This window comes from Theropithecus gelada, chromosome 17, assembly GCF_003255815.1.
Source record: "Theropithecus gelada isolate Dixy chromosome 17, Tgel_1.0, whole genome shotgun sequence".
NCBI lineage: Eukaryota > Metazoa > Chordata > Mammalia > Primates > Cercopithecidae > Theropithecus > Theropithecus gelada.
The window spans coordinates 71953772-71978204 of NC_037685.1; the positions used below are offsets into that span (position 1 = coordinate 71953772).

The window sequence follows — 24433 nt, forward strand, 5'->3', positions numbered from 1 at the left end:
CTGGAAACCATCATTCTTAGCAAACTATCACAAGAACAGAAAACCAAACACCGCATGTTCTCACTCATAGGCGGGAACTGAACAATGAGATCACTTGGACTCGGGAAGGGGAACATCACACACCGGGGCCTATCATGGGGAGGGGGAAGGGGGGAGGGATTGCATTGGGAGTTATACCTGATGTAAATGACGAGTTGATGGGTGCAGCACAGCAACATGGCACAAGTATACATATGTAACAAACCTGCACATTATGCACATGTACCCTAGAACTTAAAAGTATAATAAGAATAAAAAATTAATAAAAAAAAATACACACACACACACACACACTGCAGGACAATATATGTATGGTATGTTCCCATACAAGTCAAAAAAACCAGTAGATAAATGTGTAACTGCCATTTAATGTTGATTGAGAGGACATATATCAAACTATTGACAATGGTTATTTCAGGAAAAGAAGAAGAGAACCGAGGAGTAAAGTACATATTCTTTCACACGATTTGACTTTTTTGCAAGTAAACTTTCATTATTATTTACGTAATTTAAAATATTTTAAATAAACCAAAGTAGCAAAATACAGTAAAGAAAACATAAGAGACAGTGAAACATTAAACATAAGGAAATCCTATATGATGCACAATCAAGGTGACAGGTTAATTATGTCTAATTTTGCTTTAAATATTGAATACACTTTTAAAATATGATACAACAAATAGTGAATTCCAGTTAATAGCAATGACCAATTATTTTTGAGAAGGCCACAGTAGAGCACTGAACCAAACTCAGTCATTTTCACTTTGAATTGTTGTTTCCACCTCTATGTATTATCACAACTATTATTTATTTTCCTGTCAGTACTTTAAGGCTCCTGTTCACAGGCCATAATCTCATCTAAAACAACAAACAGATCCTGCTACCTTTCAGTTAGCACATACCTAATAATCTTTACACTTCCCCTAATTTTCTCCACACTATACTTGCCCAAATAACAGAGCCCTTCTTTAGGATTTTATGGTAATTAGAACTTTTCTCACTGTTCTTGTTGGATCATATTACAGCACATATTCCAGATACCCTAGAGGACACATAAGAAGTGAAAAAGTTTAAACCAACTAAAGAATAGAAACCAAAGTGTGATTAACTTTCATCCTGACCTTCTTTGCCCACTGAAGCCTCTAAATTGAGAATTACTCTAGGAAAGCATATCAAAAATTAGCCTTAGACTAGCCATATGCAGAAGACTGAAACTGGACCCCTCACCTTTGACCATATACAAAAATCAACTCAAGATGGATTAAAGGCTTAAATGTGAAATCTAAAAGTATAAAAACCCTACAAGAAGACCTAGGAAATACCATTCTAGACAACAGCCCAGGCAAGGACTTCATGACTAAGTCAAAAAGCAACTGTAGACCCGGCGCAGTGACTCACTACTGTAATCACAGCACTTTGGGAAGCTGAGGCAGGCAGATCACCTGAGGTCAGGAGTTCAAGACCAGCCTGGCCAACATGGTGAAACCCTGACTCTACTAAAAATACAAAAAGAATTAGCTGGGCATGGTGGCAGACGCCTCTAACCCCAGCTAATTGGAAGGCTGAGGCAGGAGAATCACTTGAACCCAGGAAGCAGAGGTTGCAGTGAGCTGAATCGCGCCAATGCACTCCAGCCTGGGCAACAAGAGCGAAAACTCTGTCTCAAAAAAAAAAAAAAAAAAAAAGCAACTGTAACACAAACAAAAATTGAGAAGTGGGACCTAATTAAAGAGCTTCAGCACAGCAAAAAAAATTTCAATAAACAGAAAACCTACAGAATGACAGAAAATATCTGCAAACCATGCATCCAACAAAGGTCTAATATCCAGAATCTATAAGGAACTCAAACAATTGAAGAAGCAAAAAACAATCAACCCTATTAAAAAATGGGCAAAGGACATGAACAGACACTTCTCAAAAGAAGACATATACATGGCCAGCAAACATATGAAAAATGCTCATTATCACGGATCATCCAGGCAATGCAAATCAAAACCCAACGAGATACCATCTCACACCAGTCTGAATGGCTATTAAAATGTTGCAAACAACAGATGCTCGTAAGGTTGCAGAGGAAAGGGAACGCTCGTACACTGTTGGTGGGAATGTAAATTAGTTTAGCCACTGTGGAAAGCAGTCTGGAGATTTCTCAAAGAACTTAAAACAGAACTACCATTCAACTTAGCAATCCGATTACTGGGAATATGCCCAAAGGAATATACATTATTCTCTCATAAAGACACATGCATATGTATGTTCATTGCAGCACTATTCACAATAGCAAAGACATGGAATCAACCTAGGTGCCCATGAATGGTGGACTGGATAAAGAAAATGGGGTACATACACACCATGGGATACTATGCAGCTATTAAAATAATGAGGTCATGGCCTTTGCTGCAACATGGATGGAGCTGGGGGCCATTGTCCTAAGTGAATTAATGAAGAAACAGAAAAACCAAATACTGCATGTCCTCAATTATAAGTGGAAGCTAAATACTGAGTACATATGACACAAAGAAGGGCACAACAGACACTGGGGCCTATTTGAGGGTGGAGGGTGGGAGGAGAATGAAGATTGGGAAACCACCTTTCAGGTATTATGCTGATTACTTGGGTGACAAAATTATCTGTACAATAAACCCCCATGATACTCCATTTACCCACGTAACAAACTTGCACATGTACCCCTGAACCTAAAAGCTGGAAATAAAAAAATAGGAAGAAAACACAAATTAGAGACACAAATAAATGAGAGTTTTAAAAAGGAGACATAAATTAAAAAGGAGACATAAATCAAATAGCTAAACATTTAGCTATTTGAAAAAAATAACTTACAATTCCCTAACAACATATGATGTTTCCTTTTTTTTGAGACGGAGTCTCACTCTGTCGCCCAGGCTGGAGTGCAGGGGCATGATCTCGGCTCACTGCAAGCTCCGCCTCCCGGGTTCACGCCGTTCTCCTGCCTCAGGACTGCAGGCGCCCCCCACCACGCCTGGCTAATTTTTTGTATTTTTTAGTAGAGACAGGGTTTCACTGTGTTAGCCAGGATGGTCTCAATCTCCTGACCTCGTGATCCGCCCGCCTTGGCCTCCCAAAGTGCTGGGATTACAGGCGTGAGCCACCATGCCTGGCTCATATGATGTTTTCATATGCCATCCTTATATGTTCTTTGGTAAGGTGAACAGATATTTTGCCATTTTATTTTTATTTATTTATTTATTCATTTATTTTTGAGATAGAGTCGTGCTCTGTCACCCAGGCTGGAGTGCAGTGGCGCGATCTCCACCTCCCAGGTTCGAGCAATGTATGTTCATTGCAGCACTGTTCACAATAGCAAAGCAATTAGCATGCCTCAGCCTCCCAAGTAGCTGGGATTACAGGCCCCGCCATCACGCCTGGCTAATTATTGCATTTTCAGTAGAGGCCAGGTTTCGCCATTTTGGCCAGGCTGGTCTCAAACTCCTTATCTGAGGTGATCTGCCCACCTCGGCCTCCCAAAGTGCTGGGATTTCAGGCATGAGCCACCGCACCCAGCCCATTTTATTTTTATTTATTTATTTTTGAGATGGAGTCTTGCTCTGTTACCTAGACTGGAGTGCAGTGGCGAGATCGCAGCTCACTGCAACCTCCCTGTCCTGAGTTCAAGAGATTCTCATACCTCAGCCTCCTGAGTAGTTGGGATTACAGGTGTGCACCACCAAGCCTGGCTAACTTTTGTATTTTTAGAGGAGATTTTTAGAGGACATGGGGTTTCACCATGTTGGCCAGTCTGTTCTCAAACTCCTAACCTCAAGTGATCCACCTACCTCGGCCTCCTAAAGTGCTGGGATTACAGGCATGAGCCACTGCACCCGGCCATATTTTGCATTTTATTTTATTTTATTTTTATCTTATTTTATTTTATTTGAGACGGAGTTTCACTCTTGTTGCCCAGGCTGGAGTACAATGGTGCAATCTCAGCTCACCACAGCCTCCGCCTCCCGGCTTCAAGTGATTCTCCTGCTTCAGCCTCCCAAGTAGCTGGAATTACAGGCATGCGCCATCACACCCGGCTAATTTTGTATTTTTAGTAGAGATAGGGTTTCACCATGTTGGCCAGGCTGGTCTTGAACTCGTGACCTCAGGTGATACACCTGCCTCGGCCTCCCAAAGTTCTGGGATTACAGGTGTGAGCCACCATACCCAGCCAAGAATTTTTAAAATGTATTTTCTATACCTGTCTTTTATCACAGATATGTGTTTTGCAAATATTTTCTCCTACTCTGTGGCTTGTCTTTTTATATTTTAACAGTGTCTTTCACAGTGCAAACGTCTTATTTTTAATATAGTTCAACTTACCACTTTCTTCTTTCATGGATCATGCTTTTATGTTGTATGAAAGAACAATCCCCTCAACAAATCCCCTCTCCCCCATAAAAACTAGCCTTAGAAACACTCTGTTACTGGGTAAGCATAAATGTGATTAAAGTTAGTTAAAATCAAAGTAGAGGCTAAAATAAAAATGGATCATTAACAATCCAACATATAAACTAGTGCCAAGTCTAAGTGAAAACAATTTCATCTAATAGCGCTTGTAAATCTCCATGAAGGCAAAGCACAAAGGACTAACAAGCTCTTAAAATAGAAACAGAAAAAAAAGCTATTCTCAATTGGAAAAATAATTTATATGCATTAAGTGGCAAAACAACAAACCTTAATTTTTTATATAATGGAAAAACACCACACTGCGAACTAAACTGTAAACACATGACATGTCACTTTGTCATTTTCAATATTATGTTCCAACACTACTAAAAACAAAACAAAACATCCTTCCGCAAAAGAATCCAAATAAATCTTCATAAAGCTAATTATTAGTAGGGAAAGAAAGGTATTTCATTCATTTCAACATTTAAGTATAGGAAATATAAAAGAAAGTTATTGAATTGTTGAGGTGTCAGGTTACAACGCCAGTTTCTCAAAGTACAAGTTTCTAAGTGTGCACCCAGGGCAGTGATCAAAGTGAGAGTTTCCATAGTCCTTTCCTGTTTTTACTTCAGATAACAATGCCTTAAGGAGCTGAAAATGAGTTACCTACCACCTCCTTTTCCAGCCCTGAAATATCAATAATACGAAGTGTCATGTGGATAGTTGTCACATTTATCTCCCCAACATGACCAAAAAAAACATGTTTCTCTCCTTTTTTAGAAATTAAATTTTCTCAGAAACCAGGTCAAATTTAAGATAAATTCCGTTGGAGTTTGATCACATTTTGATGCACTTAAGTGTTTCACTGCTGATGACAATATACTATGAGTTCGTGCTTTCCTAACACCCTACTCGGTGGTTCCCAGATAATACATACTATCCTTATTAATATTTTAAGATTTAAAATGTTCCAGTATAAAGTAAAATTTCGAAAAATAAAATGTTACAGTATACAATGGAAAACAGTTACAGAAGCAAACCCCCTCACAATATTGTTGCTGTAGAAACAGGGGTGATGATGATGATGATGCTTTACTTGTTTAACCTCACTTACTCCTCACACCAATCTTGTATAATGAGTCCTATTATTATTCCCATCATTTTAGAGATGAAGGAAGTGAGGCTTGGGGAGATCAAGTCTGTAACTTACTCTGGATCTTGAGTCTAAAACCACTATGCTTCACTGACTCTCCTGAATAAAGTCACATTATTATACCTCAATACTGTTTTTTTTAATTCTTTCTTTCTTTCTTTTTTTTTTTTTGAGACAGAGTTTCGCTCTGTCACCCAGGCTGGAGTACCGCGGCACAATCTTGGCTCACTGCAACCCCTACCTCCTGGGTTCAAGTGATTCTCCTGCCTCAGCCTCCCAAGTGGCTATAATTACAGGCATGAGCCACTGTGCCCGGCCTAATACTGGGTTTTTAAATCAGGTTTTTAACCATGAGGACTTGGAACAACCAAGTTTCTTCAAATAATGAAATCTAAACATGTTGTAAGAGTAAACCAAATCTTTCATTAAATCAGATATTATTTTACAGAAGAGGATACTGAGGCTCAGGAGCTTAAATAATTTCCTCAAAGGCAAATGGCTAAAATGGACAGAGCTGGTACTCAGGTTTGCACAACTAAAAAGGCGTTGGTGTTTTTACCTTACCCTGATACTTTCCAGAACACAGAAACCATACTTTAAGCAACACACAGGTTATGTAATACATGAAACACAGTATTCTATATTATTGCAGGTATAATATGAATATACAGGCCAGGCGCGGTGGCTCACGCCTGTAATCCCAGCACTTTGGGAGACCAAGGTAGGCAGATCACTTGAGGTCAGGAGTTTGAGACCAGCCCGGCCAACACTGCAAAACCCTGTCTCTACTAAAAAATACAAAAATTAGCTGGGTGTGGTGGTGCATGCCTCTAATCCCAGCTACTCGGGAGGCTGAGGCATGAGAACTGCTTGAACCCGGGAGGTGGAGGTTGCAGTGAGCTGAGATAGCGCCACTGCACTCCAGTCTGGGCGACAGAGAGAGATTCTATCTCAAAAAGCAAAAACAATATGAACATACAAAATATTAAGAATTTGCTAAAAGAATCTGTAAGTCTCTAAAGTTTTCCTATAAAAAGTAACACTTTATGTTAATTATTTACATATAAGACTAAATATTTCTGATACTTAAGCTTCCGTTCCACCTATTAATCCAACAAATAAAAGATTATCAAAAATTAAGATATTACAATGATACCATAACATTATGAAGGTTAAAATACGGACTACATTTTCCTAAGACTTATTTAGGCTTTTCCAACTTCTAGCTAATCTTAGCCTAAAAGCAAACGAATCTTTTCTCTTTTTTTTTTTGTTTTTTGAGATGAAGTTTCACTCTTGTTGCCCAGGCTGGAGTGCAATAGCACAATTTTGGCTCACTGCAACCTCCGCCTCCCAGGTTCAAACAATTCTCCTGCCTCAATCTCCTGAGTAGCTGGGATTACAGGCATGTGCCATTACACCTGGCTGATTTTGCATTTTTAGTAGAGATGGGGTTTCACCATGGTGGTCAGGCTGATCTCGATCTCCTGATCTCAGGTGATCCACCGGCCTCAGCCTCCCCAAAGTGCTGGGAATATAGGCGTGAGCTGCGCCCAGCCATGAATCTTTTCCAATTCAAAATACGTCTATAAACTCAATTAAAATGTTTAACTGATGACAACATGGGTATCATAAAAAATAAATAGCATAGTAATACTGTTTTTCTTTTGCTTTAGGAAGAGGTAACATCTCCAAAAAATACCCAGTAAAGTAGATGACATTCTGTTGCCAGTTCAAAGCGTCTGTATTATGTGGGCAAAGACTTCCAAAGCCTACTAAGGTTTTTGCTTTGAGTGGCTCATACAAGTTCCTTGTAGCTCATTAATGCAATGGTTTTATGACTAAAGGACACCAGCGTGAGACTTTAAGAGTTGCAATGTTCTCCAAATTTTAAGTATAATCTCATACGCCTTATGTAATTTCTTGAAGATTCACCAAGTAATATCCTGTGTAGCAATTAGAAAACTGGTATCATTTGTAGTTCTCAGTCCTTTTATGTCATAGGAATTCATGCTGGATTTTTGCCATATAGTTTTACTTCTTCATTTTCCTTATCAAATATCTAAAAATAGTGAAATTCTAACATCTTTTTTAAAAAACCTTGTCACATTTATTTTAGTACACCATGAAGATATCCACAAAAGGTTTTAAAATTCATGTAAGTATCTACACTCCAAAAGTAAGTATCTGGCAGAAATAAACTCAATACATTTTATAACCCCCTGAAATTAACATATACCTGCTTCATTGTTAATTGGGAACTCCCACAGTTTCCCCTCTTTTGTCCACTGGATCAGCTCTTCAAACCCATTCTGAAGGAATTGTCCATCTACTGTGGCTAACTGCTTAGCAAATTCCACATCCCACAGTGAAGGTGATGCATCTGTAAAACAAAGACATTTTAAATAAGAACAAGTCAATGTAAGTGTCTTTTTTAAAAAGTTACAACCAATCTTGAATTGATCATGTATTTTTCAGACCCTGACACTCATAATTAAATAGTATATAATAAAAAGTTACTGAGAGATAACTGCAAAAATTATATTAAAAATTGTAACTACAATAATGGCAAGCTTAGCTTTTGTTTTACAATGCCAGGTAATCACTGCCCCCTCTACTGGAAAGAAAAAATAAATTTGTGTTTTGTTTAAGGGTATTTTTATGAATGTGAATGTTTTTTGTAGAATATGTGACTTTGATTTTTAAAGTCTAGCCTGTTATCTTTAGTCTATCAAAATTAGTTACAAATGTACTACTGTTAACAACTAAAGAAGTTGTATTAACAGAATAACAAAACTGATAATGAATACTGATTACTCCTCTGTGCTTAAATGCATTTATTTCATGCATTAGTGCATGTAATTCTCACAACCAACCCTATGAGTAACGTATTATCATGTTGGCTAATTACCACTATCATATTACATGTTTCAATAACTTATTTACTTCTGAAACTTCAGATCTTTTGAAAATGAGCCCTATTCCCACCAGTTACTGCTGCTAGGAACATAAAATGGTACAACCACCTTAGAAAACAGTTTGATGGCTTCTTAAAAAGTTAAAAATATATCTATTATTCAACATAGTAGTTTCATCCCTGGATATTCACCCAAGAGATAATACATGTCCACACAAAGACTTGTACACAAAAGTTAATGGCAGCTTTCTTTGTAATAGCCAAATGTGGGTTGTAATTTGGGAAACAACCCAAATGTCCACTAACAGGTGAACAGGTACAAAAATGTGAAACATCCACACAACTGTATACTACTCAGTAATAAAAATGCGTTACTAGTACATATAACAGCATATGGATGAATCGCAAATCATTATGCTGAGTCAAAGAAGCCAAATGCAAAGGAGTACATACTATGCGATTTCAGTTATGTACAGTTCTAAAAGATACAAACTAATCTATTGTAACAGAAAGCAGATCAAAGGTTGCCTACGTACTGTGTGTGGGCGTGTGTGTCTGCGTTTACTGCAAAAGGACACGAGGAAACTTTGTAGGTTCATGAAAATGTTCAGAATTATAACTGATATTTTCATGGATGTATACATTTGTTAAAATTAGTCAAGTTATATACTTTAAATATATGCAGTTTGTTGCACACAAATTATACCTTAATAAAGTTGTAAAAAGAAAATGAATATCAGTATCTATCCCTTGGCTACCTTTTTTCCTATATTTTTATTCTTTAGTTATTTTTACCAATATCTTCTATCTTTCTTATTTTTTTCTGTGTGATATCACTTTTTAAAATAAATGAGGATCGTATAGTTTGGTAATGTACTTTTTTCACAATTAATCCCCTACTACTGAATATTTTGATCATTTATATATTTTCTCTTTTAAATACTATAGTGACAAATGTCCTTGTATTCTGTGCATATCTGTAATATTTCCTCAGAACAAATTCCTAGGAACACAATTTCCGGTTTAGAGGCATAGACTGCATATGATCTATCCTCCAGCTTACCTCTTTATCCACTTTTGCCAAGCCCCACTAAAGCATATCAACAAATAGCTCAATTACTCTTCTACCTGGGTAAGCCTTATTTTATCTATTTTGCTTCTTCTGAATCTATTTCTATAAGTCTTTATGTGCAGAAATGTGTGTAGAGGTATTTTGGCCTAGATCATCTAATACTGGGAAACAATCAGTTGTTAGCCTCCACTAGCCACATTTACAGAGCAATCACACCAGTAAAATAACTTAATTGTCTCAGTTATCTTTTACTTGGTGGTCACTGACTGACCTACGTTTTTTTCCATCATCATTAGGATCATCACTATATTTTTACACTTGCTAATATTTGTAAGCATTTATTAAATATGCACTATGTTCCAGGCACTGTGCCTGACACTTTTCTCAGATTACCTCATTTAATCTTTGAGATGTATGTAGCAACCCTCATTTTATAGGTGGGGAAAGGTTAGTGCGGCAGAATCTGAATTGGAATCCAGTTCTACACAACACCAACACTCTTTCTGTTAAACTATACTGCCTGTGGACTCTAGGATAACCAGTAGGGCCTACGACTATATCCTTTGTAGCAGTGGTAAGAACTTAGTGGGGAACAAGACATGGGAATCATGGAACAGAATAACTCATTCAATCAGTCAATTAAAAAATTACTGAATGCCAACTATATTTCCAGCATTATTTCAGGCGGTGGGAAAACAACAGTGAACAATTGCTAAATTTTACGTTTCCACATTTTGCTATTCTTGTATTTAATTGGGAACAAACACCATTCTTTAGACTCATGCAAGTATAGCATATTCACACAGTACCTTCATTAAAGTAAATTATTACATAAATTTGTGTGCTATTGTCCTCACTAGAGTATAATCATTTGATACTGTTTTATCAAATACATAAAACTTTGGTGCTACCTTGCCAACTAACTTCAGTTTTAGAAATAAGATTTTTTCATTTTAAAAAGTAAGCTGGTTCCTTCAAGAATCTCAAGAATCTTCACGTGTCTCTCTTGGCTGGACAATAGCAGCTGCCCTGACAACCAATTTCTTCCTTTTATTTTTTCTTTTTGAGACAGAATTTTGCTCGTCACACAGGCTGGACAGGCAATCTTGGCTCACTGCAACCTCCGCCTCCTGGGTGCAAGTGATTCTCCTGCCTCAACCACCCGAGTAGCTGGGATTACAGGCACCCAACACCGTGCCCAGCTAATTTTTGTATTTTTAGAGAGAGGGGGTTTCACCATGTTGGCCAGGCTGGTATCGAACACCTGACCTCAGGTGACCCACCCACCTTGGCCTTCCAAAGTGCTGGGATTACAGGCGTGAGCCACTGTGCCCTGCCAACAAATTTCTTTCTGATGCATGCTTAACCATTTGAGCAGGGGAGAGGCGATTCCTTGTCCCTATGCATTTTGCATTTCCTTTTCATCATACACAAGATAATGCAGTTTTTGTAATACAAGAAGGGGGTTGTTCTTTTAGCTTCACCTTCAGTTCAAATGAACAAACACTGAATTAACTTCTTTCCTCTATAGATACATATTTTACAGTACAGTTTGTTCAAAAAAGAATTTAAGATTTAAGATAACTAGTTCCTATTATCTGTAAGCCACATGAGTAGGTATACATGAATGAGATCCAGCCCCTAATAGTCTATTAAATAGAGGGAAAATCAAAAGTTCACATAAGTAGCTGTAGAAACATTAAATGAGCCCTTGGAGGCCCGCCTAGGAACTTATCTATCATATACAACGTTCTTTTTTTTTCCCCTTCGAGATGGAGTTTCACTCTGATTCTTAGGAAGGAGTGTTATAGCACAATCATAGCTTACTGCAGCCTCGAATTCTGGGCTCCAGTGATCCTGTCACTTCAACTTCCCAAGTTACTAGGATTATGGGCATGCACCACCACGCTTGGATAATTTTTTTCTATTTTTTAGAGAAACGGGCTCAATATGTTGCCCAGGCTGGTCTTGAACTCCTAGTCGCAAGCCATCCTGTTGTCTCAGCCTCCCAGGTTCATATACAACATTATTTCTACCAAGATCCAAAAAACTAACTTCTTTTCTTTAGAAATGCTCATCACTTATATGCTACAGACCATTTGTATTAAGTTTCTTCATTTATTTTACTAGTAAACTAAATGTAATGTTAAGCAAGAGGACACTCTTATTTCTCTTTTAGACTTAAAATGGCAAATTTCTTACCCAAAGAAAACACTATAGGTCTGTTAAATATATTCCTTGAATGTTCTTCCCATCTCCGGAACAATCACTAAGTCACTTCAGGAAGTTATTTTGTACTATCTCCTCTTCTAAGCTGCCTAAGGGCAGGAACCAGTATATCTTTATGTAATAGCATAGAGATACACTGTAAATGGTAGTTGATTATTAATGTTCTAACCCAAATTAGTAGCTAATCTGGACCTCTGGATTTGGTAATTGGTAGTACTTTACCTCCCACTGTCTCAAAGAATGCAACATTTCAAGGGGGAAACCTGACCAAAACTAGCAGTGTTGGCAACTGTAGTGTGATGTGTCCCCCACCAGGTTACTTAAGAGCGTTATGCATGTTGCTTGGATCCTGAAGCCTGGGCAGGGAGCCAAGGCCATGGTGCCTAGCTGAGAAGCAGGTGTCCTTGAGAACCCAAACATCCCTGGGCATACCTGGGAACATATCAGATAACACTGTCATCGCACACACAGAGTAGGCAAACAGCCAGAACATTAGCTGAAAGGCAGCTTAGAAATGGGAGACAGGGTGACTCTAGAGCTGCTCAGGAATGTCCAGTATGTAAGTTCTAGTAAACTCATCTATTTGCCAAGCTGGACTTGCCCAAATTATACTTTGGTCTCTCAACTCCTTCCCAGCTTGGGGGGACGTTACAGTCCCAAGTTTTCCTTATAACAACTGCCACATTCGTAAGCAGGATCCAGACCAATGACAGAATGGAATATTAAAATATCCAACTATTACACCATTAGAACACTAAGGACATCTTGGAAAGATGGAATTTTCTCCCCCGGAGAAAGAGTGTTATTCTTTTTTTTTTTTTTTTTTTAAGAGTGTTATTCTTAACAAACCTGTTTCAGGTGCTTCTTTAGTAACTGCTGTCATGTCAAAAATATTAAGTCTTTTCCCGGAGAATATGTTTTTCCTAAGTCTAAAAAAAGAAAATAACATTTTAATGAATATATTTTAAACTGTCAACAAAAATTATGAGAAAATACCTTAAGTGAAATATTCTATGTAGAAATTTAAAATAATTCCACTGACCCACATCAAAAATCTTAGCTAAATTGCCACATTTTTAGGACCGATAAACTAAAAACAGAAATGTGCACTTGAAGTTTTGCTTCATATACAACAAATCAGTTACAGCAATTTAATTTCCAAAATACCTAATTGAAAAGATTAGCTTAATTTGCCATAATTTTTATTTTTTCGCTCTTATATTAAGGTTTTAAAAACTCCATGTTGTGAAAAACTATAAAACTATGCTAAAATAGAAGCTGTTAAAGTCAACATTTGTCTTTAAGGGCAGAAAACACTGCAATGTTTAATTATAAATTATAATTATAAAAGATTGCATTGGTAAATCACAACATTCACTTTCATAAAGCAATCATTCTGCATTTTAAAATAATTATTAACTTTCTTTACGTGACTATTTTTAATTAACTATTGAAATTAATATCAGAGAGTTAATAGGTAACATTTTCTTACACACTTGATAATCAACTGCTTTATGCATCAATTCACATATTTACTTGAATAAATTTACTGGCAGATTAAAATCCAGTTTATAAACTGGAGGGTTGGCCAGGTGAGGTGGCTCACGCCTGTAATCCCAGCACTTTCGGAGGCCGAGGCAGGTGGATTACCTGAGGTCAGGAGTTTGAGACCAGGCTGGCCAATATGGTGAAACCCCGTCTCTACTAAAAATACAAAAAAAATTAGCCAGGTGTGATGGCAGGTGCCTGTAATCTCTGCCACTTGAGAGGCTAAGGCAGGAGAATCCCTTGAACCCAGGAGGCAGAGGTTGCAGTGGGCCGAGATTGTGCCACTGCACTCCAGGCTGGGCGATAAGAGTGAGACTCCATCTCAAAGAAAAATAAAAAATAATAAAATAAACTGGAAGGTTAGTTTTAAAAATAATTTTGAATTCTTGTTTTTTTAATAAACTAAATTACTTCTCTCTACTAAATACAAATAACTGGAAAAAATGCAAATACCATATGAACGTTAAATAATGTGATCTCAAATCATAAAATCTTCCATCTAGTAGTTCCAAGTTATTTGTAAACAAAGGATTTTATGCTCCAGAACTCTCTTCAGTGCCTTGCATTCTTCCCCCTCAACCACACGTCTGGTAAACAGGATGGTGGATTAAAGCAAGTCAGAGCAGGGGGCGAATGCCTTGGTAAAGTATTGAATTTCAAAAGAGGAATGTACTACAAAGAGAGGGAATGGACATTTGCTGAGCACCTACCATGTACCAAATACTTCACACGTGTTTCTTTTCTATTCCTTAAGAAAGTCATTTAAGCCAGGTTTCACTTTCAGCATTTTATAGCTGGGGAAACAGGCTGATAGAGGCTATAAAAGGTGCCCCTGTCACAGAATTAGTCAGTGGCAGTGCCAACATTCTGAGGCAGGCCAGTGTGAACTATCAATCTCCAACAGAAGAAGTCAGTCCAGGCCTGGGCTGTCTGGGTTGACACCCCAGATCCTGCCCCAGTCACAGCAGGGTGAACAACTCGGCATCTCATCATTGCTTCCCCTTACTCACCTCTAGCTGGCTTGTTAACACATTGAAGGCACAGAAACCCCTTTCCTACTTTAGTTTCTAAGTTTTAAAATATTAAATATCAAATCTAATATTAAAAATCAAATTATAATATACCATCCTAATGTAGTTGCACAGAATCGTTTAAGATGAATGATTCAGGCCGGGCGCGGTGGCTCAAGCCTGTAATCCCAGCACTTTGGGAGGCCGAGACGGGTGGATCATGAGGTCAGGAGATCGAGACCATCCTGGCTAACACGGTGAAACCCCGTCTCTACTAAGAAATACAAAAAACTAGCCGGGCGAGGTGGCGGGCGCCTGTAGTCCCAGCTACTCGGGAGGCTGAGGCCGGAGAATGGCGTAAACCCGGGAGGCGGAGCTTGCAGTGAGCTGAGATCCGGCCACTGCACTCCAGCCTGGGCTACAGAGCGAGACTCCGTCTCAAAAAAAAAAAAAAAAAAAAAAAAAAAAAAAAAAAAAAAGATGAATGATTCAGTTAAATATTCTCGAGGATTAACTGATTCAGTTAAATATTCTTAAGTAAAACTCCAAGTACACCTTCTCCTGTATTCAATAACATGTAACAGATACTAAATCACTTTAAATTAGTAATTCAAATAATCTTCCAAAGTCACCATAACCTCTTGAACTTCCTGTGTTAACTGCTGACCACCTTTTCCAACTTTCCTGTATAAATTAGTAATTTAACACCTGGAAGGAGTTAACTCAAGTTCCTGATTTTACTTAAAACAAATCCACAGAATACACAATGCATTGAAAACACTCCAATTGTGAGCATATCCTGCTATAAAGACAAGTTAATTTTTGTCAGACCATGCCAAATATCTGGTTCCTCCTTCCCATCTATCACTTTCAGGGTTTAAAGAAGAAAAAGAACATAAACGTTATGCAAATACAGAACAACTTTAAATTCTAAAATAACTATGTAAGGCATAGCTCAGCATCTTTAAGAACTTCAAATCAGTAAATTCAAGTGGCCACAAATAATCTACCATTTTAAAGTATTATATAAACTTTTTTCCTCTCGCCTTTCCTTCTTTTTGTTGATGATGGGTTATTTCTCTAAACTATGCCAACAGATAAGCATGTATTGAGATATAAAGGCTATATGAATACACAGTATTAGACACATATTTAAAATGAAAAATAATGTTTCTCACAAAATACGTATTTGCTCAGAATTCAGTCAGCTCCTCTTATTCTAAATCAAAGGACCCCTATTCATTGTGGGTAGATGTGAAGCATGGCCCATTTTGATTTCAGGTATGGAAAACCACGGGACTGGCTAAATCCAGCACATGGTTCCCTCTCTAGGAAGTGGTATACAGAGAGTAAGAACACAGATGTAAATGCATTCATAATGTTCAAATATCCAACAGCAATAATAAACACACATAATAAGATAAATCTACAGTGAAGGTAAAAACAAACTACACAAACAAAACCCAGCAGATTACAAAGCCTGATACCTTTTTCTAAGATCAGTTGTCTTCTGCTGGTCAGGAGAACTGTCATAGCCATCATCAAATTGAATCTGATGCTCCGGTCTTGAACGAACTCTAGCTGCAGAACCTCTGGCAACTTTCATATCTGATACTATGTTACTGAAACTGAAATAATAAAAAGGTCAAGTGTATTAGAAATCTTAGCTACAGAACAATAATAAACTTCCTTAAACACGAGACTGAGATTGTTTAATTCTTATTTCATTTTTATGCACTAATTACATAGCATAAAAATGTTTAAATAAAAAATGTCACCTATTAACAGTCACATAACATGGAACATTACAATTTGTTTACTGTCATCTTTTAAAGATGTTCTTCAGAAATCTTCATTTAAAACGTGTAGTATGAAAAATTATTCAGAGAAAATGATAGGAAAGTAAAATCAGTATCTGTTATACCTATCACCTACATCCAGTAACTAAATTAAAACCAAGAGTTAGCCATATTTATTTGTTGCTTTTTATTTGTTCAAACACAAATAAAATGAGTCACTAAACTAACAGTCCAGATATCTATGTCTTCCTTTTTTTTTTTTTTTTTTTTGAGATGGAGTTTCGCTCTGTTGCCTAGGTTGGAGTGCAGTGGCGTGATCTCGGCTCACTGCAACCCCTGCCTCCCGGGTTCAAGCAATTCTCCTGCCTCAGCCTTCCGAGTAGCTGGGACTACAGGCACATGCCACGACGCCAGGCTAATTTTTTGTGTTTTTAGTAGAGACAGGGTTTCACTGTGTTAGCCAGGATGGTCTTGATCTCCTGACCTGGTGATCCACCTACCTCAGCCACTCACAGTGCTGGGATTACAGGCGTAAGCCAACACACCTGGCCTTTTTTTTTTTTAAATTACAGTTTCTTGTCTCACTCTATCGCCCAAGCTGAAGTGCAGTAGTGAGATCATAGCTCAATGCAACTTCAAACCCTGAACTTAAGTGATCCTCCTGAGGCTGGGGGCAGTGGCTCATACGTGTAATCCCAGCACTTTGGGAGGCTGAGGCAGGTGGATCACAAGGTCAGGAGATCAAGACCATCCTGGCTAACACAGTGAAACCCCATCACTACTAAAAAATACAAAAAAATTAGCCGGGCGTGGTGGGGGGCGCCTATAGTCTCAGTACTCGGGAGGCTGAGGCAGAAGAATAGCATGACCCTGGAAGGCAGAGCTTGTAATGAGCCGAGATCGCGCCACTGCACTCAAGTCTGGGTGACAGAGCGAGACTATGTCTCAAAAAAAAAAAAAAAAAAGTGATCCTCCTGCCTCAGCCTCCAAAGTAGCTAGACTACAGGCACACGCCGCCATGCTCACCTAATTTTTTTATGTTTTGTAGAGATGGGGTCTTGCTTTTTTGCCCACGCTGGTCTCAAATTCCTGGCCTCAAGTGATCCTCTTGCCTTAGCTTCCCGAAGTGCTGGGATCATGGGCATGAGTCAGCACACATGGCCATTTCTTTTAATTTCTTGAAATAAATCTGGTATGCACACTGAGAACAACTGATTTAGATCACTCTCCAAAATGAGGCAGTGTTACTGCTTACTATACTTACTACTTACTATAATGTAGGCAGCAAGTAGTATAACATGGTATAAAACAATGATAGATGAAGAGAACGAGTGGAAAGATGTCAGATGAAATATAGAAGAGGAAAAAGAGAAGGAAACAGACCTGAAGATGATCATAAAACCGGCAAGGTATTTAACTGGAAGAAATTACTTTTCTCAGAGAAGCTACCTGTTATTTATTTTTGATAACATTACTGAATTTACCATTTCTTTTTTCATGGACAAGAAACTGTAACTTCCTAAAAGAAAACTTTATTCAATTGTTTTTTTAAAAACTATAATCAAAATTAAGACATAAGTTTTTTTAAAAAGTTGAATTGCTAAAATTATGTGGTATATTTTATATACAAATTCCACTTACGTGGTATATATTATGTGTTTTACTCACTAGCCACATGAAAATGGCCCAGTTTGAGATATAAACATTACTGACTTAAGGGTTTGATTCACTCACCTAATTTTAGGTCGCTCTGCATCTCTCTGTGCCCTTGACTCTTCCTCATGCTGCTGGAGCTGCCTCAGCAGCTCTGACTTTGTTGTTTGCTTGTCAAAAGGGAGAGAATCTGCCACAGCAGATGCAGCTGCCACCAACTCAGGACTCAGGGGCTCAGTTCTGAAAAAGAAAATGAAAAGCAAATGAGAAAGAAAAAAAGAGAGATTGGCCAGGTGCGGTGGCTCATGCCTGTAATTCCAGCACTTTGGAAAGCTGAGGCAGACGGATCACTTGAAGTCAGGAGTTCGAGACCAGCCTGGCCAACATGGTGAAACCCCATTTCTACCAAAAATACAAAAATTAGCTGGGTGTGGTGGTACGTGCCTGTAGTGTCAGCTACTCAGGAGGCTGAGACAAGAGAATTGCTTGAACTGGGAGGTGGAGGTTGCAGTGAACCAAGATCACACCACTGCATTCTAGCCTGGGAGACAGAGTGAGACTCCATCTCAAAAACAAAACAAAACAAAACAAACAAAAAAGAGAAATTGCTTATTATGCCATTAGTTTAGTGAAAAGTAAAATGATTTTTGGAGAAAACTTTGGTGTTCAAAAAAGTATTCAATTCAATTTCTGACAAAGGCAAGAATTCTCAACCATTAGGTACCGGTTTTATATAAACTTTGAAATGTTAAATGTTAAAATTAATGGATATTTGCTGAGGCACAACACTAACTCAGAACAATATATTAAGGTGGAGGGGCGAGGGACAGACCAGCCTCAAAAATTATAAATTACTGGAATTTTTAATTAGATGCTATTGTATTTTGGAAACAATATACATTGTAAGCAAATATTAAGGCAGGTTAACCAGTTCACAGAAACTTTACTGGAACCAACCTAAAGGTCTATCATCAGAATAGAAAAACAAATTGTATACATCCATACAACGGAAGAGTACTCAGCTCATGACAACATGAATGACTTCCATAGACATTAGATCAAGTGAAAGAAGTTGGACACAAAGAATATAAAATACAAAAATTAGCCAGGCATGGCGGCGCGTGCTTGTAAAATCCCAGCTACTCTGGAGGCTGAGACATGAGAATCGCTTGAACCTGGGAGGTGGAGGTCGCAGTGAGCCAAGATTGCACCACTGCACTCCAGCCTGGCTGTCAGAGCTAGACTCTCAACAAACAAACAAACAAAAATCTGTATGATTCCATTTATATCAAGTTCCAGAACAGGGAACACTAATCTGAGGTGAAAAGAAAAAAAATCAAAACAGCAATTGCCTCAGGACTGATGGCTACTGACTGGGAAGGTGAAAATGAAACACAGTGTCTTGGTAAGTGTGTGGGTCACAGGGGCTTATCTGTTTGTCAAAATCCTACAGCTAACATTTGTACACTTTAATATATGTAAATTTTACCTGAAAATAAAGAGCCATAAATCATCATCAAGTAGGAGATGGAAAGTGGGTGAAGGCATAGATGACACAAGAATGGCACAATGTTGGTCACTGTTGAAGCTGGGCAATGGTAGAAAGGGGTTATACCATTTTATGTTCTTTTCATGTTTTAAATTTTTCATAAGAAAAAGCTTTTAAAAGCTTCCTAAATTAGAGCAAGTTAATAGAAAAACATTCTATTATAAAAAGAAAATAAATTATTTACAACATTTTTTCTTTCTTTCTTTTTTTTTTAAGAGACAGGGGTCTCAATATGTCATCAAGTCTGGCCTCGAAGTCCTGGGTTCAAGCAATCCTCCCATTTCATCCTCCTGAGTAGCTGTGACTATAGCCATCTGCCACCATGCCTAGCTATTTGCAACATTTTTTAACTCACTGAGAACTGACATCTCAATGAGTGGGATCCAAATTAACATTTTTTTATACCTGGCTTTCTATATTATGATCTGTTACCTAATACGAAAGTTAAACTTCCCAAATTCCTGAAGTTCCTGGAGAAAGATTTTAAGGACTTAACTAAGGTATGAAAGATCTAAAATCCGATAGGAATAGAAGAAAAACAGAAGACTGAAACAAGGGGTTGGGCACGGTGGCTCATGCCTGTAATTCCAGCACTTTGGGAGGCTGAGGCGGGAGGATCGCTTGAGCCCAGGAGTTTGAGACCAGCCGGGGATAGAGAAAAAAAGAAAAGAAAAGGGAAAAAAAAAAATTAGCCAGGAGGTTGAGGCTGCAGTGAGCCATGATTTTTCCACTGCACTCCAGCCTGAGCCACAGAGTGAGAGTCTGCCTCAAAAAAAAAAAGGGAAATATAACAGTTAAAATAAAATGTGCTTTCAAAACTGTTACCTGTGAATAAAGTTTTAATCTTATTCCAAAGTCATTGTATTTCTTTCATAAACTACTTGTGAACTTCACTTTCAAATTTTTATGTATTTGATCACAGTATACACAGAACATAGATGAATATTCATTTTCTAGAATCATACATTTCATAACAATGGTTTCATATATAGTTATACTCTCTGGCTTTATAATTGGGAATGTTCTAATTAATAAAAATTATGGGGGAGCCTCTGTCATTGAATAATTTTTACATATAGGGATCTTTCTTCATATATTTTAACAATGTAAGGAGAACTTTTTAAAGTATCTTTGAACAATCTATTCTATCCTGTAATTAAAACTATTTCATGAATACATATTTACCCCTTGATAACATTCTGTACTTTTAAAATTTCTTTAAAATAAACTGTATAACATAAGATTTCAGAAAAGAATTCTGATGAGGGAAAGAAACTACTGAGTGGATACTTAAATTGGCACCGCTTTTGGCAGGAAACTTGGTGACATAGGCAACTTGGTGACAAAGGCAAAAGAAAAAAACGCACATCTTTTGACATAGCAATTCCACTTCTAAGAATATGTGTTTAAAGAAAATAAACAGAAAAAAAGAAAAAGAAAGAAAATAAACGGCTGGGCGTGGTGGCTCACTTCTGTAATCCCACACTTTGGGAGGCCAAGGTAGGCAGATTACTTGAGTTCAGGAGTCCATGACCAGCCTGGACAACACAGTGAAACACTGTCTCTACAAAAAGAAAAAAAAAATTAGCCAGGTGTGATGGTGCATGTCTGTAGTCCTAGCTACTCAGGAGGCTGAGGTGGGAGGACTGCTTGAGCCCAGACGTGGAGGTTGTAGTGAGCTGAGATTGTGCCAGTGAACTCCAGCCTGGGGAACAAAGCAAGACTCTGTATCAAAAAAAAGAAAAGAGGCCGGGCGCGGTGGCTCAAGCCTGTAATCCCAGCACTTTGGGAGGCCGAGGCGGGTGGATCACGAGGTCAGGAGATCGAGACCATCCTGGCTAACATGGTGAAACCCCGTCTCTACTAAAAATACAAAAAACTAGCCGGGCGTGGTGGCGGGCGCCTGTAGTCCCAGCTACTCGGAGGCTGAGGCGGGAGAATGGCGAACCCAGGAGGTGGAGTTTGCAGTGAGCCGAGATCGGGCCACTGCACTCCAGCCTGGGCCACACAGCGAGACTCCGTCTCAAAAAAAAAAAAAAAAGAAAAGAAAAGAAACAGATTTGCGAAATTTGAAGGATACTGCATACTCCAGCCTCAAGGCCTAAGCAGTTCTATCCTCTATGCCTGAAAAGGAATTCATCTTTCAGATATCTGCATGGCTTTATCCTTAATTTGATTCTAATCTTTGCTCAAATGTTACCTTATCAGAGTTCTTCCCTGATTATTCTTAAAAAATAGCACCTCTCCAGCACCCCTATTCTTTTTTTTTTTTTTTTTTTCCCACCCAGGCTGGAGTACAGTGACACAATCACAGCTCACTGCAGCCTCAACCTCCTCAGCTCAAGCAATCCTCCTGCCTCAGCTTCCCGAGGAGCTGGGACTACAGGTGCATGCAATCACACCCAGCTTTTTTTTTTCATTTTTTGTAAAGACCGGGTCTCACTATGTTGGCCGGGCTGGTCTTTAACTCCTAAACTCAAGCAATCCTCCTGCCTCACCCTCCCAAAGTGCTAGGATTATAGGCTGTGCCTGGCCCAACTCCATCACTCTTATTTTTCTTCATGTTTCACCACCTGACATAGTATAGACACTGTGTGTGTGTGTGTGTGTGTGTGTTATACATACATCTCCTCTCCTACATCCCTCCCCCCATTTTAATGTAGGAAGCAGAGACTTTGTTTTGTTCAATGTCCAATCTCTAGCACTTCGGATGGTATGTGAAATATAATGAATTCCCAGCAGGGATCAATTAAGGGAGTAATAGTTAGCTGATGCCTCCCAAATAAATCAGGTTAAGAGGAAGTTAAAGCAGATCTAGAAACTTTGGTTATTGCTGCACCACCAGGGATATTCTTAGGTTTCACTAAACATTCAGACCCAAAGGACCGCTACAGGTGACACCTGGTCCAGTCCATTCAAGAAGATGAAAGGCAGAACTACAGCAGGCCAGCAGGGCAGCCTTGGGTGTCCTTCTCAGTAGGAGTTTTTGCAGTGTTCGTGCAGGTGACACTTCACATAGTCATTCATCTTAGAGTAAGGACAGGAGATCTGCAAGCTGCCTGGCTTACTGCCCCACAGGAGCCAGTATCTCTTGTAACAAGGCCACATGCAGTTTCCAGGGTCCCTGCAAAGGACATGCAGTAAGAAGAATCACTGCATTTATGTCCTAAATATGGTATCCCCATCAGGTACCCATACTTCTCCCAGGCCAGATGCAATCTATGAATTAGGGGTCAATTTTGTCATGACAATGTTGCCTATAATACAGCTGAAATTCTACGTTATTAGGTACCAGATGTATAATCAAAGCAGATTATACTTTGAGAAAATAGTGACAGCATCACTTCTGGTTCCACATGCTCTTCCAAAACATTGCCACATATCCATCAAGAGAATCTATCTTCCCCCCTGAAAACCAGGGGAAACTTTGTGACTGTCCTGATGAACAGAACAAGGTAGAAGTAACATGCTGTGACTTCTGAGGCTAGATCAAATAATGTGATACAGCTTTCACTTCCATCTCTCACGACATTTGTCTGTGGAACCCAGTTACCAGGCAAGAAACCCAGGCCACATGGAAAGGCCATGGGTAAGTGTACTGGCCAAGAGCCCTAGCTAAAGCCTCAGCCAACAGCCAGTATCAACTACTGGAAAAGGGCCCTCAGACGATTCCAGATTCCAGCCTGGAATCTACCTCAGCTAAAGATGAATGGAGAAGACACAAGCTCTCTACTTGGGACCCTGGCTCCCAAACTGTGCCTTAAGGCACTCCGGGGCACCACAGGAAAACACAACCACGTCAATAATGATGTAAACTAGGCAGTTCACAGTAACATTACAGCAGTCCCTTCATATCTGCAGGGGAGGTGGGACCGTGGGATACGGGCATTGTTTCCAGGAACAGCTCTGGCCCCCACCAGGATGGATGCAAAAGCCCCTTATATAAAATGGCAGAGTACCTGCGTATAAGTAACGCATATCCTCCAAATACTTTAAAATCATCTCTAGATTACTTATAATACCTAATTATGTAAGTAGTTGTTATACTGTGTTTTTTTAATATATATTTTTCAATCAGAAGTTGGTTGAATCTGTGAATGCAGATCCTGCACATACAGAGGGCCACCTGTATATTGCTCCATTCCTATCAATGACATTCTATCTTTGTTAAGATTGTTCCTCAGGAGTGGTTGTACTAAAAACAAATATCCCAGGAAAATCAATGTGGAACAAGGGTGAACATGGTAGTGTCCAATCTTATTACAAGGCTAGGTCATTAAAACGAAAATACAACTTTCTCTTGGCTCACTTTCTCTTAAGACACCCGCCCTGGAACTCAGCCACCATGCAGTGATAAAGCCCAGGCCACAAAGAAAGCCACAGGTAGGTGTTTCTGCTAACACCCTCAGCTAAGGTCTCAGCTGACAGCCAGCATCAACTGCCAGACCTATGAGTGAGCAAACTTCAGATGATTCCAGCCTCAGACTTCCAAGTCTTCCAATTGAGGCCCCAGACATCACAGAGCACAGACTGGCCTTCCCCACTGTGTTCTAGTCAAATCGCTAACCCACAGAATCTGTGAGCATAATGAATGAATGCTTTACGCCATTAAGTTTGGGAGGTAGTGTAGCCATGGTAACCATATCAATGAAGGTTCAATATATAATACAAAGAAAGAAAAGCAGGCTATGTGTGAAGCAATGATGACAGTGCCACATGAAGCAAAGATCATGATTAACCTAATCCCGTGCACCTTGGAGTCCTTGAAAAAAGGGGAGGGGAGGAAAAAAATAATTAAAAGACACCTTTTAAAAACTCAAAACAAATGTACCTCATTCACCAGTCTTTTGATGTGGGACCAAAGCCTCTTCTTTGAACACAGGACCATGATAGAGGTTCTAAGGCACATCTTTTATATACATCACATCCATCCTCCAAGATTCTCAATTTTAGTTTCAGTGGAAAAGTGGAGCAAGAATGTAAGAAAGCTTACAAAGCAATCTAAGTGTATGATCTTCCCACATAGGTATGTTTGCCTCACTCATACCTAA

At 38.8% G+C, this 24433-nt stretch overlaps 1 protein-coding gene across 1 annotated transcript in view; it reads right to left on the reverse strand.

The window, feature by feature from the left end:
• MRPS31 (mitochondrial ribosomal protein S31) overlaps window positions 1-24433 on the reverse strand; it is a 38859-nt gene that overhangs the window by 8635 nt on the left and 5791 nt on the right. Inside the window, exons 3-6 of the mRNA XM_025364766.1 lie at window positions 17915-18073; window positions 15869-16009; window positions 12673-12746; window positions 7845-7988 (exon numbers count right to left, since the gene is read on the reverse strand). Coding sequence (XP_025220551.1) covers window positions 7845-7988; window positions 12673-12746; window positions 15869-16009; window positions 17915-18073 — 518 coding nt within the window. The remainder of the gene's footprint in view (window positions 1-7844; window positions 7989-12672; window positions 12747-15868; window positions 16010-17914; window positions 18074-24433) is intronic.